The following is a 26165-nucleotide window of genomic DNA, read 5'->3' on the forward strand; positions in this document are numbered from 1 at the left end:
ATGCAGCTTGCGGTGAAGCTCCTGGAGCTATGTCTGCAACGAAGTCGGCATTTTATGCTCGCGATGTCAGCAGGATACGCAGGAATATTTTGTGCATTGTAGAGTTTGGGCTTGACGTCTGGTTTTCTTTTTTTAAGCGCCGCTATTGTTCTGAGCTGTCGTCTGTACTCTGCCAGTTCCCGTAACGATGTGCGCTTCCCACGTTGCCTGCACACACATGCTGAGAAAATGCTTGTCGCCGTCCTTTAACAAGGATACGCTGGCAATCTTCAAAAGAGAACAATACCCCTGGGCTGCAGAAAGCAGTTTCCTTTCCCTGGTACTTTAATGAACACTTGAGATATTTCCAAGCTGTAGGAAGAGGAGATGGGATGGATGGGTTCTCCATCCTGCTTCTTTCTGAGCCTGGGTCCACATGCCAGAGACTTCCAGAAAGATGAATAATACCCTGCAGTTACTGAATTTACTGTGCAGTCATATGCATAGTGTCATCAAACTGGCTATGCCTTGGAGGCCTCTTAAGTGACTATAACCACGAATGGGCTTTTAAGGTCTCTGTGGTTTTTTAAGACGGCACTTCTGCCAGGGAACACACAGCTGGATCCTGTGCCTGCACCAAATGTACTGACTTTGTTCATGAATAGTGGGAAGCTGTGAGGCCCCACAGACAAAGCCCTGCATGAGGGATCTGAACCCTGGCAGGGCACGCTGCCATTTGTATGAACTGGCTTCCCAGTTGATGTGTGTGTCGAGATTGGGAAATCTTTGGGAATATAAACCTTCCCTAATTGCTCAAAGTCACAATATTTATAAATACTCTGTGCTTGCATTTACAATTGTACGCTGTCCTATGTAAATATTAATACCATATTTTTCTTTCTTTGTAGTGTACAGAGGCCAAAAAGCACTGCTGGTACTTTGAAGGATTATATCCTACATATTATATGTAAGTAGTCATCACTTCACTTTTTGCATTTTCTAGTGCTCAAGAGAGAATTAGATTCTGTAGGCTCTTAGATTGTTGTTCTTTCACTAATTATACTTTTCCCATAACTTCTCTGAGACTTTTTTAAATTTAAAAATGAAGGTGCAATAAATTTTCCTTTCCCTCCTTCTCCATGTCCCATCTCTTTCCCTTTCTCCTTATTAAAACAAGTGTACAGTCTCATTTTGCCACCCAATCCAGGTGACCTTTCCAATTGAAAACAAAATGCAAGATCTTACACAGCTCTTATTTCAGAACACTGAAAGGAAACATAAGTAGAGCCATGTGAGGACAGTTCTCCCTTTGTTTTGAACAAGGGCAGGTAATCAGGAAGTATATCAAGAATGCTTTGAAAGTAAGTTTGTCCTTGTGCTAATATTGTTGTTTAAATTAGGGCATTGGTTTGATTTGTTATCCGTGGCATAACTGTCCTTTTTGATGAGTGGCATCTACATTCATATTAGGCTTTGGTGTGAATCAGATGCCAGTGACCTGTAGGCTCATGATTGAGGTTTGTTCTGAGTTGCAGTTTTCTGTTTTAAATTGCCCACGGCAACAACAAAAAGGTGGAGGAAATGTGTGGGTGGGAGGTATCCTCCCTGTGGATTTGGGGGCAGAAAGGAGATAAACATACTAAACTTTGTCCCGGGATTGTATAACTTCATAATTGCAAACACCTGTAAACATAAGTTTAAAAAAAAAATAAAGTGAGGTGGAGGGAGTAGTTTGCAGCATTAGGTCATCTGGTCCCTGAGCAAGCTCTTTCTTGCTGAAGGATTGCAAATTATTCTAATCCTTATGCTGCCCAGGAACTTTCCTCCCTTTTCTTCTCTACCTCCACTTTGTCTGCCAGAAATGGGAGAGAAATACTAGAGACAAAAAGCAGCCAGGAAGCCAGGTGAGAAACAAAGCTCACTGAAAGAATGAAACACTGTGATCCTGACTATTAACTGCTTAGGAAGTGTTTGTGCCTGGAACTTGCTGTCTTTTTTTCAGGTGACTGAAATGTTAAGAATTACTCATAAATGCTTGGCCAGAACAGATGGGTGAATTTAAATAAGTTCATTTTCTTTGCATGCAAATAACAACAGGACTTTGGTTCCACCTACATTTTATTTGGTTTTGCTGCCGTGGGGGAAAGAAGCTGGGACGTTACGAAATTATGAAAATCCCACTGTACCTTGACATTCAGGGGTGGTTTTCATCATCACCTTGGTGTTCTGCTTACGTTTCTGCCCACATGCTTTCGCAGCCAATGTTTGTCTTCCTTGGTAACACAAAGGGAGACTTGAGCTACTTGGATATTGGGTGCTAGCTCAGAGTCTTCATGTTGGGGAACGGCTTGCAGAGAGCAAGGCCATAGCTCCCTGCAGAAGCTGATTGCAGCCACCTGAGGTAAACAAACGAAAAAACCCAGGGTACAGTTTTGATAACAAAGGACTGTTATGTTAACAAAGAGAGAAAGTGAGGTACATTATGACCTTGTGTATGATAAAGGAATGGCCTTGGGAAAGAAAGCAAGCCAGAAGGAAGGTGTTGTGACATGCCTGAGATACCACAAGGGGCTGGGATATTATAATGTAGCCTTTTACATGTATCCAATAGATTTGTGAGTAGTATGCATGATTATTGTAGAGTGCTTATATAAGGTGTGATTTCTTTCAATAAAGTTGAAGCTTGCTCTGTCGTTCACATTGAATCGGCTGCTTGCTTCCTCCACCTGCCGCATCTTCAGGCCACGGGTAAATACATACTGAGTCCTGAAAAAGCAAGGGGCACAAAGGGGAGGCTCGCTTATCTGCAGTAGATCTGATGCACACAAGGTTGCTTTCTAACTGGTTTCCTATTGGTAACTAGTTTACTGTTTTCTTGTGTGCTTAAATGGAGTATTTCGTAGAAAAGAAGTGTGTTTATTTTCCAGTCCATCAGAGGTTACCTGGAATTGCACATAGCTTTGAATATTGGAAGGAAGAAAGTTGTGAGGGAGACTATGGTGTTGGTGGGTTGTTGGTTGATTTGGGACATCTTCTAATGTGAAGGGAAAACTGTTGTATATTGACTATATCACGTCAATCAGAAGATTGTTACTAGCAGTTGTGTGTGTGTATGGTGGTTACTGCAACACCCTGTTAGCTGAGTCATTGCATAAACGTGTTGTGATTGCCAGTCTCCTGGATAGTGTAAGTAAATGGAAAAAGGAAGGGGAAAAGGGTGGGGTGTGTGTGCTCAGGGATTGTTGCGATGGTGATGAGTGTCACGTTAATGCTGTTGTTGTTCCTGGAGTTACGAGTTTAAGTGGGAAAGAAGAAACACTAAGGAAAGAAAATAAGGATTTGGGAATGGTAAAGTTCAGATGGTAGATAATGTGTGACAAGTGAAGAAAATTGGAAGGGAGGGGAGAGAAGGTATTTGAATGCCTAGTAGGCTTAAAGGTGGCATGCATGAAAATGATAGAATGTCATTGATGTCTGTGGCACCTGGGCTTTCCTACTTTGCTACCTCTGCAATTTGAATTTCTGTTGTCTAGGATCCCCAGCTGCTACCTACCTGTGCTGTCTTCACACACGTATGGTGGAGGAGAGGCGCAATACCAATCTCAGTATCTAGGGTGAAGTCCCATTGCTTTAGCACTTGTTTGACCCTTCCCTGAGTTAATTCAACTTGCTAATTCCACAGAAAGTTGTTCATTTTAGCACATTTGAGTCAGTGTTGAATCATCCTGGTACAGTTTTTGGCGAATGCTGGAGAAACGGGAGGAAGGGAGTATTCTGCGTATTGTGGGGGAGGAGGTATGAATAGGATCTTCCCCATTAGCATATGTCAGATGCTAAATCATCTAAGGGCATAATATGTAATGTTAGCCTGAGAGCTTCTCCTCTGTGCAAATCTAGATCTGGGATGTGCTGTAGTGAAACGGATTTTATTTTATCTTACAATTTCTGGAGCAATGGTCCAAAAGAAGCAGATATATTTAGTCAAATGAGTTCACCATAGATTTCATTCTTTTCTATCCCTGGTTTTCTGACAGAAGTTTTTTCTACCCAGTTAACATATGTAGTCTGTCCTTTGGTCTTGAGACTATCTCTGGAGACTTATGAAACCCAGCACTGCAATCCTTTTTAGTGATTTCCCTGTGATTTCAGTCCCATGCTGGCACTATGTCACGTCTCTCTTGGAGACACTTTGTGTTCTAATGAAAAGGTTGGCTTGTCAGCTCAGAAATACCAAGTCCTGCATCTGTTCACGCATCTAGTGTGGCATACTTGGACCAAGGCATGCTTGGACTGATATGTCCATATGCCTTATCCCTTCTGGGTAGGCACGTCCTCCTAGAAGGTGTCTGCTTCTCTTTAAATTGCCCAGAGTAATAGAAATCCAAGGTGGACTGTCACATAAAATGGTTGTTTGCTTTTATCAGAAGTTTAAAGGCAAGATAGCTGAGTTAATCTTTCCTGTAAAGGCTCTGCTTCAGCCATCCAAAGACAGAGATAAGACTGTGTCTGCTAAGCAAAAGGAACATGGGATAAGAAATCAGTGTGCCAAAAAAAGTGTACTGGAAATTCAGCCAGATTGGGGGTAAAACTTGAAGTAGTATGACTGTTCTTCTTTTTGAGCTTAAGTCTTTTTTTAGTTTTTGATTCAATCTGTCTTCCAGTGTAACTATTTAAAAAAGAAAAAAGCTGTTACAGATGTTGCTCAAAACTCTTTAAAAACTTGTCAGTTATGCTTTCTGTATTAACAGCTAAGGCAAAGGTTGGAGGTCTCTGTTATAGAACTAATGATACATCTCTCTCTCCAAATAATTAATGATATTAGTACCTTTTAAAAATTATTTTTCCAGTGGACATAATTGTTCTAGCCTTCACAGAGCCACAGCAAGGTTTAGTTTAATTCAAACATGTTTCTTCCAAATATAAATCCATTTCTTAAGACTTAAAGTGAGGAATTACCATTTTCCAATCTTTTCTACCTCTGTTGTGTGAATAAGTTTATAGCTTATTTCAGACCAGAAGCCATCATGGGAAGCTTGCCAGGAATTTGAGACATACATTAATCTTCTACTGTTGATACAGAGAATTTCCAGGACTGAGCTTAACGTACTTCACTAACCAAACCAACTATTTCTCCATGTCCTAGTTGCCTGACTCACAAGATTTTTGTCAGATACTTTTCTCCTGCTTCAGCAAATAATTTATTTATGTGGCCTGGAAAAATAAGTAAACAAATATAAAGCAGAGAAAGGAATTAGTCATTGGAGTCTAATTCTTATCCTTTGGAAAATCAGGGAGCCAAGTTATCCCTGACTTTGCTTAAAGAATTAGATCATACATCTCCTTGTGTGGGTGCACAGAAAGCAATTTAGAATTAAAGCTGTCTCAACAGACTTTACTCTCATCTCCACAAGGATCTTCATCCTACTCTCACTCAAATAAGACAGCTCAGGCTTATTCTAGATGTACCTCAAGTGCTGATGGTTGGCAGAAGATATGGTCAAGATATTCTCTTACTTGGCAATAATGTGAATGATGACATAGTGAATGCATTAGATTGCAAAACTGCCTCCTCTGTATGCAGATGCCAGCAGCACTTAAGATACTCCTGCTGTTTTTCTACTTCGGAACTGGGAATGAATAGTAGAGGGAAGTCTGCCTTACACTTTACTGATTAGGAGTAGTTTGATTAGAATGATTTGAGAATGTTCCCCTCACTGCAGGGTGAAGTATATTCCCTGGTATGACTGGCCAACCCCATAGGTCTTTACTGTTTGTTTTGCTTCCTGTTGTTAGCTACCATCACAATGGAGCTTTTAATGAAGTGATAAATTCCAGATACTAGAACCTGCGTGTTTCTAATCCTCTCCTTTCCAGTGATGTTTATAAAGCAGCACAAATATTTTTGAGTATGAGTGGTAAGCATGTGGCCACAGCAATAGAATACCATGGCTGATGTCACTGGGTCAGTGAAGTAGTCACCCACAGGGCAGGGCTTGGCTGACTTGGAGGAGAGTTTTGATGCTGTCCAGTATTGAATTAACATTATTTCAGCTCATCCTGGTGGATTACTGTGTCTTGAATTTTTTAATAATGTGATAGTCTAAGAGAAGTAGTGAAGGAAAGAGAGTAACTCTGATTAGAAATCAGAGAATAACTCAGGTGGGAAGGGTTCTCAGGAGACCCCCAGTCCAACCTCGTGCTCTGAGCAAGGTCAGCCATGAGGTCAGACCAGGTTGCTCAGTGCTTTAACCAGTTAGGCCTTGGGAAAACTCCAAGGAAGAGGAGGGCACAGCCTCTCTAGGCAACGTGCTCTGCTACCTGGCTGTCCTCATGGTGGTTAGGTTTTTCCACATACCAAGTCAAAACCTCTTTTTGTTTCAGTTTACATCCATCATCTATTATTCTCTCGCCCTGCACCACTTGGAAGATCCTGGCTGCATCTTCTTAGTAACCTCCTCCTGGGTACTGGCAAGCTGCTCCTGGGTCCCTCTGAAGCCGTTTCTTCCCTAGGCTGAAGAAGCCCAAGTCCCTCAGCTTCCTCTCACAGGGCAAGTGCCCCACCCCCTGACTATCTTGGTGGCCCTTTGCTGAGCTTGTTCCAGTTTATCAAGTCCATTCTTTTTAGTGGGGTGCCAAAAGTGAATGTGGTATTTTACATGTGGTCCAACAAGTGCTCAGTGAAAGGTGATAGTTACTTCCCTTGATCCACTGGTTAGCCCTCTGTTGACAGACTCCAGGATGCTGTTGGCGTTTATTGCTGTCATGGCACACTCCTGGCTCATGTTCATGCTCCATGGCCAGCAAGATGTTCATCCTTCCCACAGGTAAAACTTTGTATTTTGTTTTGTTCAATTTCATGAGGTTCTTGTCAGCCCATTCCTCCTGCCAGTCTAGATCTTTGAGTCACAGCCCTGCCCTTGAGCTCATTGACCGATCCCCAGTTTGGTGCCATCTCCAGACTTGGTGAGAGTAGTTTCTCACCAATTCCAGCAACACACTTGTCAAAAGGATGGGTCTAGACCTCTGTAGTTACAGTGGTTACCAGTGATTACTTCATAATCTTTAGGGAGAGTGTGACCTGTCACACTGCCCTTTGAGCCCCACCATCCAAACAGGTTTTTTTGGTCCATCTATCTGTCTGCCTGTCCAGACGGAAACTTGGTTTCCCTTGCAACTATCAGTTGTAGGTGTGGTTTAGCCTTTTCTAACATCACGCTTGTGTATGTGATGATTTCTAAACTCCGCCTTGGTAGCCTGTACCTGCTTCCACCTTCTGAATACTGTCTTTTTGCATTGGAGCTCAGCCATGGGTTCCTTATCTAAGTATATTTTGACTGTTCACTGGTGTGCTACTAGGTGAAAGACATCCAGAAGGAAACATAGAAACTTTCTCTGGAAGAAAATGTTAACCATTGCTGCTGGTAGATATGTCAAGAACAGAATAAACATAGGGGAGTGCCATCCTGGAACTTTTTCTAACTCTTATCTGAAACAGGACCTATAGAAATGTTAAAAGCATGTGCAGGTGGAAGTGCTGTATTTTTAGGCTAATATGTTTCTGCCGCAGAAAGTAGTTTATGGCATACAGCAGACAGCTGCACGTGTACAAATTTATGTTGATTAAATCTAGGTTTAGAATTAGTATAAGAACATTAATGTAAACCTAAAAAAAGAATGTTTGCTAATATTCTTGGTTAAAATATGTTCCTGCCCTGCATGGGAACAGTCACTTATTTTTCTTATTGTGGAAGAAGAATGCTGATTATATTCTTTGTGGTTTTTCATGGTTTTTGAAATAAATTTCCTGGGCATTTCCATACACTTCTCTTCCTTTGCAGATTAAATTTTGTTGTATTTATCACACAGTCATATTCATCTGGGTTTTCAGTGTAAGCCCTTATGTGTTTGGTGGTCATTCTGTAATAATAATAATACTGTTGTGCATTATTAAGAACCTGCAAAATGTTTGATGAAAACAAAATAAAGTGAATTACTTTCTTTGTTAGCGAGCTTAGAGAGCACTCCTTCCATCAACCCGTGTATAAGAGGTTGGGAAAAACCCCCAGTCTAGACACAGGGCATGTTGCATGATGGGAGCTACTTTCTGTGTTTCACATCCTGTTATGTTTACTGCTTTTAATTAAGTTGGCTTTCCTGATGATACACTTAGCTTTCCCACTGCAATTACAGCTGCATGAAGTGTCAGCAGGTGTGTGCTTAGGGCAGTAATCTAGCTGTTGATTTATTCTTCCATTTGATTTGAAGCCAGCATGGAGGAGGGAGAAGGGAAGGCAGCTTAATAGTTTTGCACGCTTTTGGGCGTCTTGTATGGTTGGCACCATACAGAAATGGAGACCTGGATTTGGGCCAGGGCCACCAATTTAGCAGCAAGCAGCCACAGGAAGGGCCTGTTTGCATATGTAGTTCAATGCAGGAACGTAAGTGCACAGTTTGTATCTTGAAGGAAGACAGCAGTAATTATCAGACCATCTGTATATACAGGCAACAAAAACCCACCACTGTTGCTCAGTCCTGCATGGCCTTAAACAATAAGGGTACAAAACATCACAACTAGCTTCAATAGTCTGTGCCCTTAAGGTGGTGTATTCCTTGCTTCGAATAAGGGACTAGATTCTCTTAATGTTGATGGATCTGTTAAGGTTGTAGGCCTGACTGCTGTAATTGCCCAGCAACTAGCTGCCTTGCCATGCACTTGAAGTTGCTTCAATGAATCGGTTGTCTGATGCACAACTGGGAAGAACTAGGCTACCAACATAACAACCCCCTCAGCTTGCTAGGAGTGAGTCCTGAGGAGAGGGATTTAATATCTCAGCCTTCACAGGCAATCAAGTAGGTGCCTGACCTGATTTGAGAGTTGAAGCTCTGAATGATTTCGGAGTTGGAGGCTGACCAGGTATAAGCAGCTGCTTCTGAGAAAGGTGAGGAAAGAGGAAAATAGGGTGTTGTGGTTTAACCCCAGCTGGCAACTAAGCACCACCCAGCTGCTCACTCACTTTCTCCTGGTCGGATGGGGTAGAGAATCAGAAAGGAGAAAGTGAGAAAACTCGTGGGTTGAGATAAAGACAGTTTAAATAAAGTAGAAAGTACACACAAAGCAAAACAAGGAATTCATTCACCACTTCCCATGGGCAGGCAGGTGTTCAGCCATCTCCAGGAAAGCCGGGCTCCATCACACGTAACGGTTACTCAGGAAGACAAATGCCATCACTCTGAATGTCCCCCCCCACTTCCTCCTTCGTCCCTCCACTTTTATTGCTGAGCAGTATGTCATATGCTATGGAGCATCCCTTGGGTCAGTTGGGGTCAGCTGTTCCAGCTCTGTCCCCTCCCAACTTTTTGTGCACCCCCAGCCTGCTTGCTAGTGGGGTGGGGTGAGAAGCAGAGACGACCTTGACGCTGTGTAAGCACTGCTCAGCAGTAACTAAAACATCCCTGTGTTATCAACACCGTTTCCAGCAAAAATCCAAAACATAGCCCTATACTAGCTACTATGAAGAAAATTAATTTTGTCCTAGCCAAAACCAGCACAGAAGGCAGTCTCTGTTTTCTAGTGGAGTAGTCCTCTGAAGTCTCTGGCTGAGGTGGAGCAGGGAACCCGGTCCCACCCGCCTCTCATTTCTAGAGCGTGCAATAGCCACACTTGTGGCTATCATGAGTGACCCTCAGTTTTTCCTGTTGAGGCTGTTTGACTTGAAATACTCAGCAGAGCATTAATTCTTCCATTTTGCAGGCAAGAACCCTAATGTGAGGCTGAGAATCAATTTCTTCTGGGTTCCTGTCAGTAGGACAGGAAGGCTTGTACATGGTTTGAGCTCCAGTAAACAGCATCAAGGAGCATTTGACCCCAAAGTCATGTCGAAGCTTCTAACCCTTTCTGCGTAGGGAGACCTCAAACTAAAATTTTGACCGACTTGGTGACACCAAACTGTTGGCCATTAGTACCTGTGACCTTCTCTTTGTTTGACCATGTGGTGTCTTGGTGAAGGAAAAAAGTTTTACTATGCATCAGTATGTTAAATTCAGGGAGGTAGCAAATTCATGGAGACCCATCGCCCCCTGGCAGCGGACTGCTTATAATCTCCCAAAGCAGCGATTAGATGCAGGACTGCTCGCCCACTGGGAGCAGCTTGAGATACGAAGAACTAATTGTCTGTTTAATAAGGGGCCTGATGATTAACTAGAAGTCCTAGTCCCTGTTTGTATGAGAAATTTTCACTTCCACCTCCAGAAAACTCATTGTACAGCTTATCTGTGGCTTACTTTTGCCAGAGTGTTAAGCTATGCTGTTTCTCTGCTTTGTTCTGTGGAAGAAAGGCCTGCAGCCCATGTTGAAAAGCAGCTATGGAAGGTACTGTATACTGCCACTGGACAGAGACCAAACCACTGCAATTCTTGCTAGGTTCTGCCACAGGAGGATCGGAGAAAATTTCTAGAGGGACGTGTGCTGGCCAGAAAGCCATGCGGTGAGACTTACTGCCTTTACAGACAACAAGGAGAGTCCCTCTGTTAGGGTGGTTTTCTTCTTGGAGTCTGAGAACAGAGGGCTGGGGTTATGGCAAGGCATTGGGTAGCAGAAGGCTTGTAGAAGGGTCGGTTTGATGGGAGCAGCTGAGCAAATACTACTCATGCCATCAGAAGTGAGGGAGGATTTACCATATTCTGCTCAGTTCTTGCACAGAGACAGTGTTAATGGGCCCTTCACCTAAAGAATAATTGAGAAACAATCCCTTTTTCAGCTGTTACCTGCTCTTGTTTTTCATGCCTTGTGTGAAGGACAGGAGCCAAGTATCTTGTCTCGTTGTATGCGGTTTTAGTTGTGTCAAAGCAGACAGAAACCTAATCTGAGCAAATATTGTTTCTGTCTCTGTTGTTTCTACTCTGTAGAAAAAATTATCTGACAGCCCCTTTCTTCCTTTTTGCCTTATGTTTTCTTATGTAGTTAAGGGCTGGGTGATTTATCAGGTACCTGGGTAACTAAATCTCCAGTGCTTTCCTAGGTACCAGTGACAGCGTTTTACTCTCAAATACAGGTGTCCCACTGAGGTCACAGCTGCATTCATTTATGAAGCAGTTATATACATTACATATGTATTTGCCAATATCAGACCTACGTTTTACAAGGCACTGTTCTTGCATGTGCTGAGGGATCACCTTTACTATGTATAAAAAGGAAGATAAATGCTTTTGGGTGCCAAGAATCTGTGACTGCAGGGAACTGCAGTGGAGTTGTGTCCCTGCTGAAGATTAGGCCATGATTTGCTAAGGAGACACAGTGTGCCTTTGTTGCAGCACCTTTCTGGAGAGAGATTAAACCATTTTGAGACTCAGAAATAGTTACTTAGGTGGGACTCCTGAGTTGGACTCAGTGTTTCAGTTAACATGTTCAGTGGGCTGCTGTAGCAAAATTAATTCCTCTCCACCATGCTTGTAGCAGTAAGGTCCTCCAAGTGTAAGCAGTCAATAATCTGGGTGTTTCCTTGCAATAGCAGTACAGACAATGGCTTTGCTTTGAAAACTGCTTTTTATTGAAAGATGGAAATGCACATACAGAATGGTCTGAAATGAGTTTATTGGTGAAATAAGCTTGGTAGAAAAATAGCGCTCTCTTTTTTAGTTACATGGTACACCTTCTATTGATCCTCTTCCTCATTTCTCATCCTTCAGGTCTAGTTCTGAATCTTGTGGCAGTGTAGTCCTGTTGAGCTCAGTGGTATTACTCCTCCATTGATAGCCCAGGCAAGACTCTGAACTTCATCAGAATTGTTTCTGCTCGTCACTTTGTGGTGGTTGCCTGCTTTGTTCTTCATTTTGTTTCATGGCTCGTTTGATTTTTCTCTGTTCAGCATCACTGTATCCTGGCAGCTGAGTTCCAAGCAGATTAAAATGCACACTTCAGCTGCCTGCCTTCATCTGTTCAATGGCAGCAGACCTGGCTTTGAGGGCCCAACACTGAGTCTGCCTGGAGGTGACCCAGTCTCAGCAGCCCATCCCTTCCAGTTCTTGTGAGCACTTACGGGTCTCCTTCTGGTCTTTTGCCGATGCCAGTATTAGGACCACATCTGGGACTTCCTTAGCTTCATCAGATGCTACTAGCCATTCCCCCCAAAATCTTTCTTTTCTGTGCTTAGTTTTGGTCTATTGCTATATCCCGTTTTACTTAACTTCCTGGCTCCCTTTCATTTTCCCTCCCCTCACTTCAAAAACTCCCATTGCTTCTTGTATTCCAGTGAATCCCAGTTTGCTCCATAGATCTTACACGTACATGCAGCAAACATTTAACCTACAACTGGCACGAAACCTGTTTTGGGATTAAAGCCAAGCTTGTCTTCAGGACACTGGTTAAAAATCATGCAGTTTATCTGGTTGTTGTGGCAGTTTTGTGGTTTTCCTTCATCCTCCCCTCCTCTGTCTCTGTCTACAGTAGAGTTTCTGCCACTGCATGTGGATTAACACTTTATGTTTTCTTTTACTCTTCCAAAAGACATTGCTAATCAAACATCTTAAATGTTAAATCAGGTTTTGGCACATATGATTCAAATAGTCTAGAGAGGAAACCTAAGAATGCTGCAGCCTGCATTTCAGAAGGATGGTGTTGATGGGGAATACCCATGTTGAGTGAGGATAGGGAACGTTGTCAGACTACTGCGGTCCTACAGTCTGCTGGAGGCTGTAGTCCTTTATTTACCTCTTTAATTTCTCCACTTCTCAGCAAGTACCAATCACTGAATTATTTTTAGATGCAGTTCTTTGCTGTGGTAGCTCTGCTAAGAAGGGATTTGTTCAGCTGTGTAGATGCAGATATAAATGGAAAAGAGCTGCTGGACCTTTTCATTGAGCTGTTACTGTCTGCAGAATACAGACGAGTGCAGGGTTTGTTTGTGGGGTTTGGGTCATACCATAGACCCTTACATGAAACTTTGTGCTTTGCTTGTCCTTTAAGGAAGGAAGTTCAGCCTCATGATTTAAGTGCAAACCCATAGAAAAAGCTTGTCACTGTGATCTGACACGCAGCATAACTTTGATCTCTGACACAGCAGTTCCTTGGGGTGCTAGCAGTACAGGTCACTGGACACGCAGATGCGTTTATTTCACTCTACTGAATTATGAATGAAAAGATGCACTTTCTAAATAATAAACTGTATTACAGACAGTTTTCGAAAGAGAGACCGTATGCTTGGCGAAGTTGAGATTATCAAAGCAACTAATGGATCATGTTTTATCCTAAGTAACGGGTTAAATTTTGATCAATGAAACAAGCATTGCCTTAGGGAAATGCAGTTCTAGGGGTGATTCTTGATGTGTGAAAAAGGGAAATTGGCTTTAGAAAAGTCTTCTGTAGGAGATGGGCTTGGTCCAGTTCAGATCAGTAGTAAGGCTCATTCTCCTTCAACTGGCATTGGGCACAACCAGTCCTTCTCCGTAAAGCAGAGCTAAAGCACCACTTTAATCTAAAGAACATACGTACAGTTCAGTAAATATATATATATGTGTGCTTAATTGGGGATTTTTTTTATGAACCAGGGTCTTAATTCTACTGGGATTTGCTCTCAGGCAGTAAGAGTTTGTACGTCAAAGGGTGATTATACTTAAGCTTGCATGTTACATTAATAAGTTGATTTTATTGTCATCTTTTGCCTGATAATGAATATGGCTTTTGTAAGTAAGTTAAGTTTCTTGTAATTGGGATCCATGTTTTCAGGAATTGTGTTGTTTTTTCATAGCGCGTTGAATCGAGCGCAAGAGATCAGCAGAGCTTCTGTAGTACTCTGACGGCAGTCTCAGCAAATGAGCTGTTCGTTCTTTTGGTCTTTTTTGGCACTGCTGTGAAGTGATGGGGAACACAAACAGCAGGTTATTATTATGGCATCATCCTTGATTCCAGGCTTCTACATATGGGTACATGTGTCCATACTCACAGGCATGCAAAATAAAGCGCCCTTTTGGTTTTATGGCTAAAACGTGAAAGGGTTACTAGAGTCAGATCTCAAAGGTATTTCTCTCCAAGTTGTGATACTGGTTTAGCTGCACAGATCCACCCAGCAAATGCAGTGCTTAGCCTTGGATGGGTTGCCTCAGAAAGCTTACTGGCTATTGGAAAACAGAGCTTCTCTAAACAGAGCCGTAATGAGAGACTCCTCCATCCTTTGCATCATCATTTTCAGCCATTTGAAAGTGCAGTCATCTGTGTAGGAGATGAAACTTCTCTTTGATGGCCTGTTTGTTTGGCATTCAGTGGTCTCAGGAGCTTCATAAACATTCAGTAGTTGAGCCTTTCTGTCCTCCAGCTGGTAGTTCAGTCCTTTTCTGCAGAAAGAAAAGCTAAGCCACTGAGACTTTAAAAATGGTGCTGACTTGTAGCCTAGACAATTTAAAAATAAAACGTAAATTCAGGTACTATGCTGCTTGTACAGATGCTGTTTTAATTTTGGTGGTTTGAACGACCATAATTATATAATTTAAAATAGCCTTTTCCCATCTCTTCTGGCTCTGGAGCAAACAGATGCAAAATAAGCAAGGCAAGAGTGGGTACAGGGGAGGTGTACGTGCAGCCTCCCTGTGCCCTCTGGTTTAGTTTGACTTTTAATACAAGTTAAGCTCTTGGGGCTTTATCTGGGAAATGGTTTGGGGCCAGAGACCGGCCTGGTGCATCCGCTCCCCATCCTGCTTGTGGTCAGGTGTAGGTGTCTGGACTGACAGAGCCAATGTGTGGAGGCAGAGACAAAGACTGCTCAGATCCCTAAAATCCTTCTTTTTTTGGCCTTCATTGCCTCAAGAAGGGCTTCTACATTTATGGGCCATTTCTTCTCTGCTTTTCTGGCCCAACAAAGTCCTTGCTGTGCAGCATCAGCAAAAGGGGCAAGTGCCCATCATCATGGATGAGGTGCTCCAATCCAAAGTGTGTTGAGGAGCAAAAGGAGTACCACAGCCGCTGATTTAACAGAAGGCAGTGGCTGCTGCCCCCTTTCGTAAGGGACCTCTCCCTGTCTATGCATTTAACATATGTCTTGAAAGCTCCTGTTGGATTGATTGACTTGGGGAGCATGGAAGAATGCTTAATTTCATGTTCTTGGTGGGACTGACGTTAATGCTGACTTGCTAAGTCTTGGTAGTAGCTTTGTGAGGTCTGGCAGAATTGAGTATGAGTAGTTGTTAGGGTCCTGACAAGCTTTAAAGAAGAGAGGTTTGAGGTTCGGTCGCTATCAGATTCAGGGATGGCAAAGTGGGTGTTTTCTCTTTTGGCATGAGCAGCTTACTCTTCTTGAGTCTCAAACGGGGTGCCTGAGTATATTAACGGACCTTGCTGATCATGTCAGATCCTCTGGCTTGCTTAAATAAATCCTGCCTTCTTGTCTTGTTACACAGTCTGTAACTGTTCTCACTTGCAAAACAACTGATTATGTATCCATTGGGCATCCTCCTCTGGCCCCGATTAGAGACTGAAGCCTGTGTGACTTGATGCATTTTGTGAGTGAAGGCTTGTTAACTGAGTGTGTAAATGTGTAATTGTCTGTACAATTATCCAATAGAGTTTTTTTTAGCTTTGCATACAAATATGGGAACACAATCATGCAGTTGGGTAAATTTTCCAAACCCAGATGCTTAATTAAATATGTGCATTGAGCATACAGATGTGAACATCCGTAAAAAGATCAATCCAGTTTTAACCCCCTCTTTTTTTTTTTTTTTTTATCTGAATGTTTTCATCCAAGTCTGTCACATACCATAGTTTCTGTGTTACCTTTGTCCTTTTTCCTACTAAATATGTTTAATTTGTGTGGGAAATGGCAGTTAGTGTAGAAATTGTTCAGAGGTTTCTGTTAACGTACGTGCTGGCTTTTTGTGAAGTGGTATCTTGTGCTTACAGTGGTTGGTGCTATAATACATTTAAAATAGTTCTATTCCATATGAAATATTAATTTGAAATGTGGGGGGTTTTTTGAGGGAAGCTTACTTAAATAATGGGCGTTGTTGGCAGTTGCAGTCCAACGCAACTTCCAAGAAGCAGAAACCGCCATTAAGTTTGTAAATAACGGAACGCTCCAAGTTTTCTCTGCACTCAGTGGTTTCTCTGTTTGGAAGCTGCTGATTTGCAAAGAATGAGTGATCTGGCAGTTTTGACCTTGCAATTATTGTCTGTTGCAGTGAACAAACCCCCAGATGGCTCATGTTTGAAGTCTGCAGTGTTCATTTACTGTGAAAGAAAACACAGTAATGCTGCTTTTCTTTATAATGTGTCCTTTTTTTATAAATTAAACACTACATTGAGTCTTTTTGAGGTGGCTTTAAAAGAACTATATAGGAAGGTAGTTTCAGTAACATGCAAAAAGTTCCTGAATAGTGACACAGCTGTGCCGTGAATGTATACATGTGTTTGACAACTTTATCCGGCCAAGGGTAGTCAGTTCTTATTCATAGACCCACAGAATGGTTTGGGTTGGGAAGATCTTTCAAAGATCATCCAACCCCCCTACCATGGGCAGCGACATCTTCCACTAGACCAAGTTGCTTCAAGACCCATCCAGCTTGACCTTGAACACTTCTGGGAGGCTTTGCCTCACAGGTTTGTGGTGCCTTCATAAATAGTGCCTTGGGCAGGGGCGTGAACAGCATCAGAGTTGGAGTTGCCGTTTTAGTCTGAGTGATAACCACTCCCCTAACACCTTTTCCTCTTCATTTCTCTGCAGATGTCGTTCCTATGAGGACTGCTGTGGTTCAAGATGCTGTGTAAGAGCTCTCTCTATCCAGCGACTATGGTATTTTTGGTAGGTCAGGGCATTTGGGAGTTCTATGTTTGTCATGTTCTTGTCTTGTTTGTAGGACTTAAATCAGGGTATTGCCAGCCCTAGTATTTTAAAGTAAAGTAGGTACAAGTATGCAGTAATGTATATGTGTACATATAAATGCAAGGATGATGTAGTGAGAAAACACTGAAAAAGGAGGTCACTCATGTCAGGTTCACCCTTCCTGCTTCTGCATCCTGCTGGTCTGTACAGGCAGTGGTCCCACTTTTATCCAGAATTGCTGAATTCCTTAGGCCTGTCTCAGCTACTACCAGGCGGCACCATTGTTTTTGTTGGGCACGCAGTTTTAAAAGAGGATTGTATAAGGAGGATTGTGCATTTAGGCAGGGTTTAAGATATTCTTGCCAGCTGAATTGAGGCCTCAATTAAAAAGGAAGAGAAGTACATTTATGACTATGAGGATTTCACTGGAGAAGACAGCAAGGGAAAAGAAGGCAGGAAGATGGAGCTTGTGAAACCAGCAGCTCAGTAATCTGGATAAAGCTTAAACTAATCACTGTTATATGCATAATGAAAAAATAAGGTAAATTCGTTTTGGAGAGGAATTTATGAAAGCACCTGAATAAAACCTTCTCATTACAGTAGAGAGAAAGCAAAAGCTCTCCTAGAAAACCTGATTTCACCATTTTTATGTAGAATTTGAAGACTGCTAAAAAAAAAAAAGCTTTCAAAATTGAAACGAATAAACACTGAAAACCAGAAGCCTGATATATGCTATAATACAGAGATTTCCTGGAGCTGACTGGGATTTCAGTGTACAATCCTTACTGATATAACTGAAGAGCTCTGCATCTCAATCTCTGGAGTGACGTCGTAAATCTCTGCTTTTCTGTTCAGAACAAATCCTTTGCAGGAACACTGCCAAAAGGGAATGTATTAATACTGGCTTGGGGAAACATGACCTCCTCCTGCTCTTGTTTCCACCATAGAAACAAGAACAGAATTTGACCCTTTGCATGAAATACCTCTCGCTGCTGTGCAGCATGCCACTCTTCCTCTCGGGCACCTGGGAATGCCCCAGGGGAGATAAGCATGGTGTGTAGGCTTGCCTCTGGCCAACTTCAGTGGCCTCTGGCCAACTTCCCCCTCTTCCAAAAGAGCACAGCTTCCAGTAAAGGGCCCTGAAATGAGGTGGCAATTACAGGCAGAAGAACCCTTTGGGTTTAAGGGAGCTTGCATCAGTCATTAGCATGTCTGATACCTAATCAAGGAAACGCAGGGAAAGCCAACTGTCTGAAGAACACAGTCTTCTGACTGCCCTTCCTGCATGTGCCTGTTTCCACAGTAGCAGGGCAAGGGAGTGATGAGGACAGTTCTGTCAGGTCAGAAAAGGAGCTGAGAGAAGAACTAAAGCAAATAAACGATGTCCTTTTCCTTGAGAATGTATATCCCATCTGGGAAGCACAAAGCAAAGCTTGTCATCTTCAATGCTGAATGCTTTGGTCTTCTGGCTTGAGTTTAAATGCCAGCTACAGATTTCCCATGGAAGACGAAATTAGAGTGTTGAGTAATTTAAGAACATCTAAGGATCTTCTTTTAAGGGCAACTGCAGAATAGTATTCCTCTTTGTCCCCCACAAACCTGGGGAGCCTCGGTGCTGTAAGTGCGAGGCTTGTGTCCAAGACATGCAGTTTGAAACTGTACCAACCTGGAATTTCAGTTCAGCATCCCAGTGACAAAGGTCAGGTATGAACACGAACCTTCCAAAAGTTCCAGGGTGTTTTAGTTTCGGTTTTGTATTTTACATGCCAGAAAACATCAGGCAATAGTACTGATGGCTAAAGATGTCTGTGATATACCCATAAGTGCCCCATGAGTGCTATCTCAAATGACATGGACCTGCTCTCAAGAGGCAACCTGTTTAAGAAACCCTGATGAAAGCTGTAGCCTGACGATTGCTAGATGATACTCTTGTTTCTCTCAGTGAACACTCTGGATTTGAGAGCTGCCGGAATGTGGGTGAGTTTTGACTTCCCTCTTCTCTTTGCCTAGGTTCCTTTTGATGATGGGAGTTTTGTTTTGTTGCGGAGCTGGTTTCTTTATCCGAAGGCGGATGTACCCTCCTCCACTAGTAGAAGAACCTACTTTTAACGTGTCTTACACCAGACAACCAGTCAACACTGCATCAGGTCAGAGACTGCTTATTAAACAAGTTTCACTAATTTCTTATATTTGCCACAGCATTTTAAAAGAGTGGGTTTGGGGGTTTTGTTTGGTTGGTTTTGGAAACTGGGGGATGTGGACAAGGGATTGCACTGTACTAAACCATGCAGCCACCTCCTGTGATGAGTGAAGTCTTCTGACTTTCAAACACTATAATTCAGCCACAGTGTACACAAGTCCTTTTGAAACTCAGGATGACAGGACTTTCCATTCCCTTCTCGTGGTTCCTAATACCTTTACAGCTGTGTGTCCATGCATGGAAGGAGGCTAGCAAATTCTCACTTTGCAGCAGAGACAAAATGACAGGTATCTAAAATAAACAGTGACGTGAAGAGTTTTAAATACAGTTCATAACATCTGCAGAGGTGAAGGAAAGCCTAACATTTTTCTTCCATGAGCTGGTTATCTTGCAAATCTTTTTTTTTTATTGGCCTTCCATGCTCAGTGCTACAGTTTTTCTGCAGCAAAGTGGTCCTTCTCCCTTTGTTAGTTGTCTCTCTGGTCAGTAAAGGCTGTGAGCATCAGGAGGATCTACCTAGTGACGGCTCCTCCGGCAATACTGCTTTCTAAGTTTGTTATTTCTTCCCATCTGGCTGTTAGTCCCAGTTTGGAGAATCCTGCAAAGTAAAACTCACCTGATGATATTTGTGCCTTACAGGAGCATTTTGAATCCAACTGCCTCTAGTTGGAAGACCTTCTATGCTTGCTGAGATTTAACCTGAGTGCACACTCTGATGCTTGCTTTCTCCCTGCTTCAGCAAGGCCAAACTGGGACGTTTTTAACCGCTCTCCAGATTGCATAAGCCAGTGCTAATTTTTGCCAGTGAAAGTACACACACACACATATATGCAGGCGTGCTTGGTACACTGACACTTTTCCTCCCAGACTGTCATTTTATTGCATGTTATATTAGAGAGGGCTGAAGCCGGCAGATAATTTTTTTGGAATTGGCAATTTGTTTTTATATCATACTGCCTTGGAAGTGGAAACACAACCGTATATTTTGTAATGAGAAGGAGGATCTCTCTGAAAATTTGGTGCCTCAAGCCTCTCTATCAAAAGTCATCTTCTGAAGCATTACACCTTTGTGCGTTATTGTGGCTGCATCAAGACAGCCTCCTTAGAAAAGCGTCCTAACCCCCTTCTAGCTAGCTGTGACTACGAGCATTATACAGAGAATGCAGCCTTTGGGCTCTCCCCACCATCATGTCAGCGATTGCACAGCCTTGTGCAGGCTTTGAAAATGCTCTTACTTGCATCCTTAAGCACAGACATGCATTTTTTCCTTCTCTCTTTCGCAGGTCTAAATGGATAAAGTGATGTTACAGACAAAACTGACACTTCATTCACCCTCTTTTGGTTTAAATCCTATGAGGATTTTTTAGGACTTCAATTCTGTGTCTGTTTTTCTGCTTGACTGAACAACCATTTCCACAGAGAGTACTTATTTTTCAACAGTGGAGGGTTGGGGGGGAGCCAAGCTAACTAAACTAATATTTTTAATCCTGAAAAATAACCTCAAGATTATGTGAACAGGGAGCGTCTTTGGCTGGATCGGCAAAGACCAAATTTAATTTTAGAGCACAGTTTTATTTTTTCATGACACTTCATGGAACACAAATTGTGGGTAAATATAAAATAAGCACAAGCCCTTGGATGACCTGCTTATGCCACCTGCTTCCAGACTGTTGTTGTTACTTAAAAGCTTTAGGGTTTGAGCTTTACCCCACCGATTTTTTATTTTTGTTTTTTACTTTTTCTACTATTCTAGGAATATTCAACAGAAAAAGCAATGGGAATTAGTAGTCAACCAAGTTCTCATTTTCCACTAGCTCCTTTTCCAGATTTGGTAGCAGTAGCCAGTTCACTGTTGAGGTGGAGCCCTTGAAACGTGGCTCCTTGCCCATCTCCCTCCTTCCCTGCAGAGATAACGGCAGCATCTTCTGCCATGCCAGCAGCAGCCTGGAAGCGGGAGTGCTTTTTCTGTGGGCCTGACTGGGAAGATGGATTGAAACCTTACCTACAAGCAGCAGTTTGCAGACCTGGTGGTATCTTTCACTTCATCCCTGGCCTACATAGCCCCATACTGGCAGTTCAGGTGCTAGAAAAGGTTGTGTCCCTTTGTAGACACTTAACAAATACTTACTGAGCTGATCCCATGAGGAAGTTAATATTCAGGTGGTGTTTTCCTCTGGGTTTAGTGAACTGAAAAAATACTCAAAAGATTGGCATCCATACTTGCCCCCCTCCCCAATTCAGTAATAATACATGGAAGTTTTTAATGAAAGCAGTTATTTTCCTAAAGAGCAAGCTGCAGTGAGCTACTTCAGCCTCTCCTGTTCCTGCATGGGGATGGAAACTGCAGAAATGCAGAGCTGGGCAGGATTTAACTTTAGAACAAAATTGCTTAAGGAAAAGGCTACAGAAGAGGGTATTAGCCCAGACTTTGGGGAGGCAGGACTCAGCTCCTGTTCCCAGCCTGGCTCCCCCGCAGCTGTGTGCTGATGCTGTACATGGAAGCAGAACAAGGCTTCTCATCGCTGCGGCGAAGGAAGAGAGCTGCAGAGCAGACCTCTTTGCTCAGACAGGCAAAAGGAAAAATTATTGCAGCGGTGTGTTAAAAATTATTGTGTTAAGAAGGAAATAGCTGTGTTCCCGATCTGCTTTCCATCCTCTTTGCTCCTGAGTGCCCAAACAAAGCTCCCTAGGCAGATATCCAGACTCTGGGAGCATCTCTGTGCCTTATGGCTCAGCCCATCTAATGTAATATTGTAAAGGACACGTTTTGGAGTTGGGTATGTAGCTCCTTGCTGAATGCCTGAAGTACTAAAGGATGATTAAAGCTTCAGGAAGCCTATATTCCTTCTGTGGCAATACTGAGTCTTAGTGTCACTAAGTCACGGAAAGGAATGATTGAGGAGAAAATTCATGTGAGGCTGTCATTATAGGAAAAACAGACTAGCACCAAAAGAAGAAAACCTGTGGCTCAGCCATGATTTTTTGTTTTCAGTCCAGCTTTGTTTAAATAGAAAGAGAAGAAAACGAATTTACATCTTGAGACAGAAACAGTCTGTGACTTTAATTGCTGGAATTGCATTGTCTTCCGCCACCCGCTGTGATATCTGAGGAGGGTTACAACCACCTTGGTTCTCCCTCATGGCAGCAGTCTCTGTTACTCCTCATGTGTCATGGCTGAAGAATTTTGCATTTGATCATATGTTTCCGTTCCTTGTCCCTGCAGGCTCCAGCATAATATCCTAAATTTAATCTGTGCAAATCAATCTTGTTTCATTGTGCTAGCCAGACGTAATAGGCTTCAACTTGGGTTTTTCTTCATGCATGTTTACTCCTTAGCTGCATTGCACCTAGAAGGGAAATTATCCATTTGAGATGCACTCTGGTTTACAGGCGGATCCAGTATGCCACAAAATAGTCAGTGAAATCCTTTTGTAAGACTTGACACCTGAGTCCATCTGGGATCCCATGCCTCTCACAGGCACTGCAGCTTTTCTGTCCAGGGAACTGAGCAGGGCGTGCTGTTTTACCTTTCAAATAGTAGTTGCTTGGGGCAGTGGTGCCCTTTGTTTCACTAAATGATCTCTATTCCATGCAAAATTGAAATTTTTTGGCAAAATCTCAAGAAGTGAACATATAGTCCCACAAGCCTGGGTTTTTTCTGGAATGGGAGAAAGGTGGCTCCTTGTCCTTGATCTGATGAACACTTTGAGAAGTGTGCAGAGCAGAGGCCCTGGAAGAGCACAACCTGATGCTGCTGCTGTTGTTGATACATTTTCTCTCCTTTTCTTTCTTTCAGGGTCACAACAACCTGGAGTGCCGTATTACACAGATCCAGGTGGACCTGTGATGAATCCCATGGCTATGGCTTTCCACGTCCAGCCCAACTCCCCACAAGGAAACCCGGTTTACCCACCCCCACCTTCCTACTGCAACACACCACCTCCCCCTTATGAGCAGGTGGTGAAATCCTCCACGTGAGGACTCTCTGGCTCTCTGACCTGACTGTGTGAGAAGGTGCCACTGCAAAATGACCGAGATGGAGGGCATCTGCCCTTTTGAACACTTGCTAGTTCTCCAAGTCCTCTCTCCCTCCCTCCCCTGCACCTTTCCTCATTAAAGTTACTTGCAAAGGGGTAATTTTTAAATTTTTTTTCTTTTTTTTTTTAGTAGAAGTGGATTTTTTTCTTTGTCTTCAAAATGAGAGAAGTTGTCTTTGTAATGCTTTTAATGGAAACCTATATTTAAAACCTATATGTCTTTCTCTTTATTTATTGTTTATTTCAATCATGAGTTTAATTGCATTGTGGCAGGCTACTGATAGCAGTTCTTTATGCAGCCCCAGAGTGATGTGCACTCACCTGAGACCCCATAGCAGAAATGCCCTCATCCAAGGAAAATGACAGGGAAAGAGGGTAGAAGTAGAAGAGGCAGGGCAATGCTTTTCCCAGAAATGGTGACCACCATCTTTTTCATTTACAATTTTCTTGTACAGTTTGGTGCTGATGCCCAACAGAAAGACACTGTGATAGAAGTCGCTGTGACTGGAGCACCAGTGTTGGCCGAGTCACGGCAGGGGCTTTGCCAAGTGCCCAAGAAAAGAGGGAGTCATTACTTTAAATGATGCTTTGAAAAAGTGAAGGACCGGGACTTGAATGTTTCTTGGCCAGCACCTGGACTCTGCCTGTGTGATTGGCATCCTGGCTCCCCTTGCTTTGCAGCAGTGAGATTGTATGAACCAGCCTAAATATCGGTAGTGAGAGGGAGGTGTTACAACCTCAGAGCTACTTGTGCCTGTGTGTCTTGACAGAACGGTTAGGAATACTGAAACACTGAAAGTGAGTTTTCTTCCCTAAACTGGGAAATAATTACAGTAAGAAGGAATGGGAGCGGACTCCCAGGTTTGCTCCCTTTGACATTGTTGGGAGTTTTATCCCTGAGAAATAGTAGCTTTCATTATGGTCCTACTGCTGCCACAAAGAGTACTAAGCAGAGCTGTCATCTCCAGGTGACAGATGTGTGTAAAACTGCTCTCCTCTCTAGGTCAGGCAAGTAAACCGCTTTTTGGGAGCGGTGCTTAAGAGCCGTTCCTTGACCCGATGTGCAGAAGGTTTGGCTTCAGTGACTTAACTCCTCATCCAGGATTCCCAATTCACCATCTCATACTTGTGGCTGACTCTGAGTGACCCCAAGCCAACACCTTCAGATAAACCCGGAGCCCCTTTATCTGTGAGGGGCCTCATCTCTCACTTATCTGTGTCTAGTAAAACCATGCAGCTGCTCTGAGGCGTGACTACATACTAGTGGGACCTTCTCCCTTTGTGCATGTTCAGAGCTGTGTCACTAATGGGTGACAAAAAGAAGATGCCATCGCCTTCTACCACTGTAGGACCTGCAGAAACAGCATAGCTGAGGGTTAGGAGTCCCCTGTGGTCCTTTGGGTGCTGGGTGAACGCTTACTCACTGCCAATACACCAACTGCTCCTGTGTCACTCCAGCCAGGGCACAGAGGTCACCGAGGGGGTCTGGAGTCAGCTGAAGACCTGGGTTGCCCAGGGAGCTGAAGCTTTATTGTGCTGTTAATGCATGCTGGTGGCTTGTGAGAACTTGTTCCTAGGGGACAAGGTGGATTTGCAGAACTGGCAGAAAAGAGCACCCCTTTCATTATGAACGCGAGTCTCTAACAGAAAAACCACTACGGGTCACTAAGAGCCGCTGGTGGCTTTAGTATTCACCTGGAGCAAAGCTAGCTTCTGAGGAGCTCATTCCCCAAACCAGATTTGGGTGAAATTTTAACTAAGGCTTTCCTTTACTGTCTGCCACAATAAGCAACAAAGCAGAGTGCTTCTGTGTGTGCAGCGTAGACTCGTTGGACACTTAAGGTAACAACAAAGTACGTTTTATATATGATTACTAGGTCCATCTGCGCACCACAAGTGTATATATTTTCTAAATTAGCGTGCATGTGAAGTGTAAAGTTGCGTATGTCACTGTATATGGTTGTGTATACACGACACAATTTTTTTTAAAAAAATTCAACCTTTCTTTTTCTGTCAGTAGAAATTACAACAGACCTCATGTTAGTAGGTGGATGTTAAGTCCTTTTATATTGCAAAATGTATCTATGACAGCTGGCATTTTCCTGGACACATTGAATAGAAGCCTTTTATAGTGAATTCTCACACTGTACAATTGAAGTTGAACTTCTGGTGAAGTTTTGCTGAACTCTGGCTGGTTTATTTGCTAGTGTTGATGGATGACGCTACCTCTTACAACACATGCACTCCTCTGCTAGCAAACCTGTTTGGTCTTCTCTTGAAAACAGCACCTGTGTGGGCATCCGTACGAATTACTTCCAAACCGTTTACATGCATTTCCTCTCATTGCCTTGCTTTTGGAAGTGTTTAGGGTTTCTTTCATTTTTTTTCACCCTTTATTTCCCCTCTTAGTTTAAAAAAAAAAAAAAGTGGGGAGAAAAAAGGGAGAAGCCCTTGTAACCTTCAGTAGAGTGATATCAACAATATGAAGTTGATCAGGAGTGTACAGGAGTATACATTGTGTGCTTGGCAAGGTTGGTCGTGGGTTGGAGGATGGATGGATGGAGCAGAATTAGGTCATTCAGCAGCCTCGGGGGCTTCCATTGCTCGTAAAACTTGTGCAGGTTTTGTTTTGAACTACATTTTATTAAAGTAAGATTGGATGTTGCTGTACCTCTAGCCCTCTTCTTTGCTCTTTCCTGACCTGTATGTTTAAAGTTCTTTGTATTACTAAGTAGAGATAAGAGTGTGACCTCTTGTGTGCAGAGGAGGAGAGCGGGAAGGGCTAATGCCACTGAGAGATGCTGATGAGGCAGAGTGGTGTTTTGGCTGTAAAATAAGGTTGGTGCTGGTGGCTGGGCATCCTGGGGATGTGTGAGGCACTGCCCTGCCCCTCTTGGGGGCACCAGACCACGGAACGGGGCTGACTCTCCAACTGCCTTTGAGATCTCACCATCTACATCAGGAAGTTGATTTAATGTGTTGTGGGGACCAATCTCCTGGTTCTTGCAGAGCAGGTGTAATGCCTTGAACAGGGTTTGGGCAGAATGGAGCTGCTTAAGTCAAGCCAATGAGCCCAGGGTGGGGAGCCAGGAACATGAATGATACCCCTTGAGGGTCCTTTATTCAGCTGTGCATCATCAAAAC

At 43.0% G+C, this 26165-nt stretch overlaps 1 protein-coding gene across 1 annotated transcript; it reads left to right on the forward strand.

Moving 5' to 3' along the window:
* On the forward strand, positions 1–25691 carry VOPP1 (VOPP1, WBP1/VOPP1 family member). Its single transcript, XM_026843974.1, has 5 exons — positions 1–12; positions 888–946; positions 16686–16763; positions 18795–18931; positions 22781–25691. Exons 1-5 carry the CDS (start codon positions 1–3, stop codon positions 22960–22962), a joined length of 468 nt encoding a protein of 155 aa, XP_026699775.1. The 3' UTR covers positions 22963–25691.
* The last annotated feature ends 474 nt before the right edge of the window (positions 25692–26165 follow it).

The sequence above is a fragment of the Athene cunicularia genome, assembly GCF_003259725.1.
Source record: "Athene cunicularia isolate RWA chromosome 2 unlocalized genomic scaffold, athCun1 chr2_part2, whole genome shotgun sequence".
NCBI classification, from domain to species: Eukaryota; Metazoa; Chordata; class Aves; order Strigiformes; family Strigidae; genus Athene; species Athene cunicularia.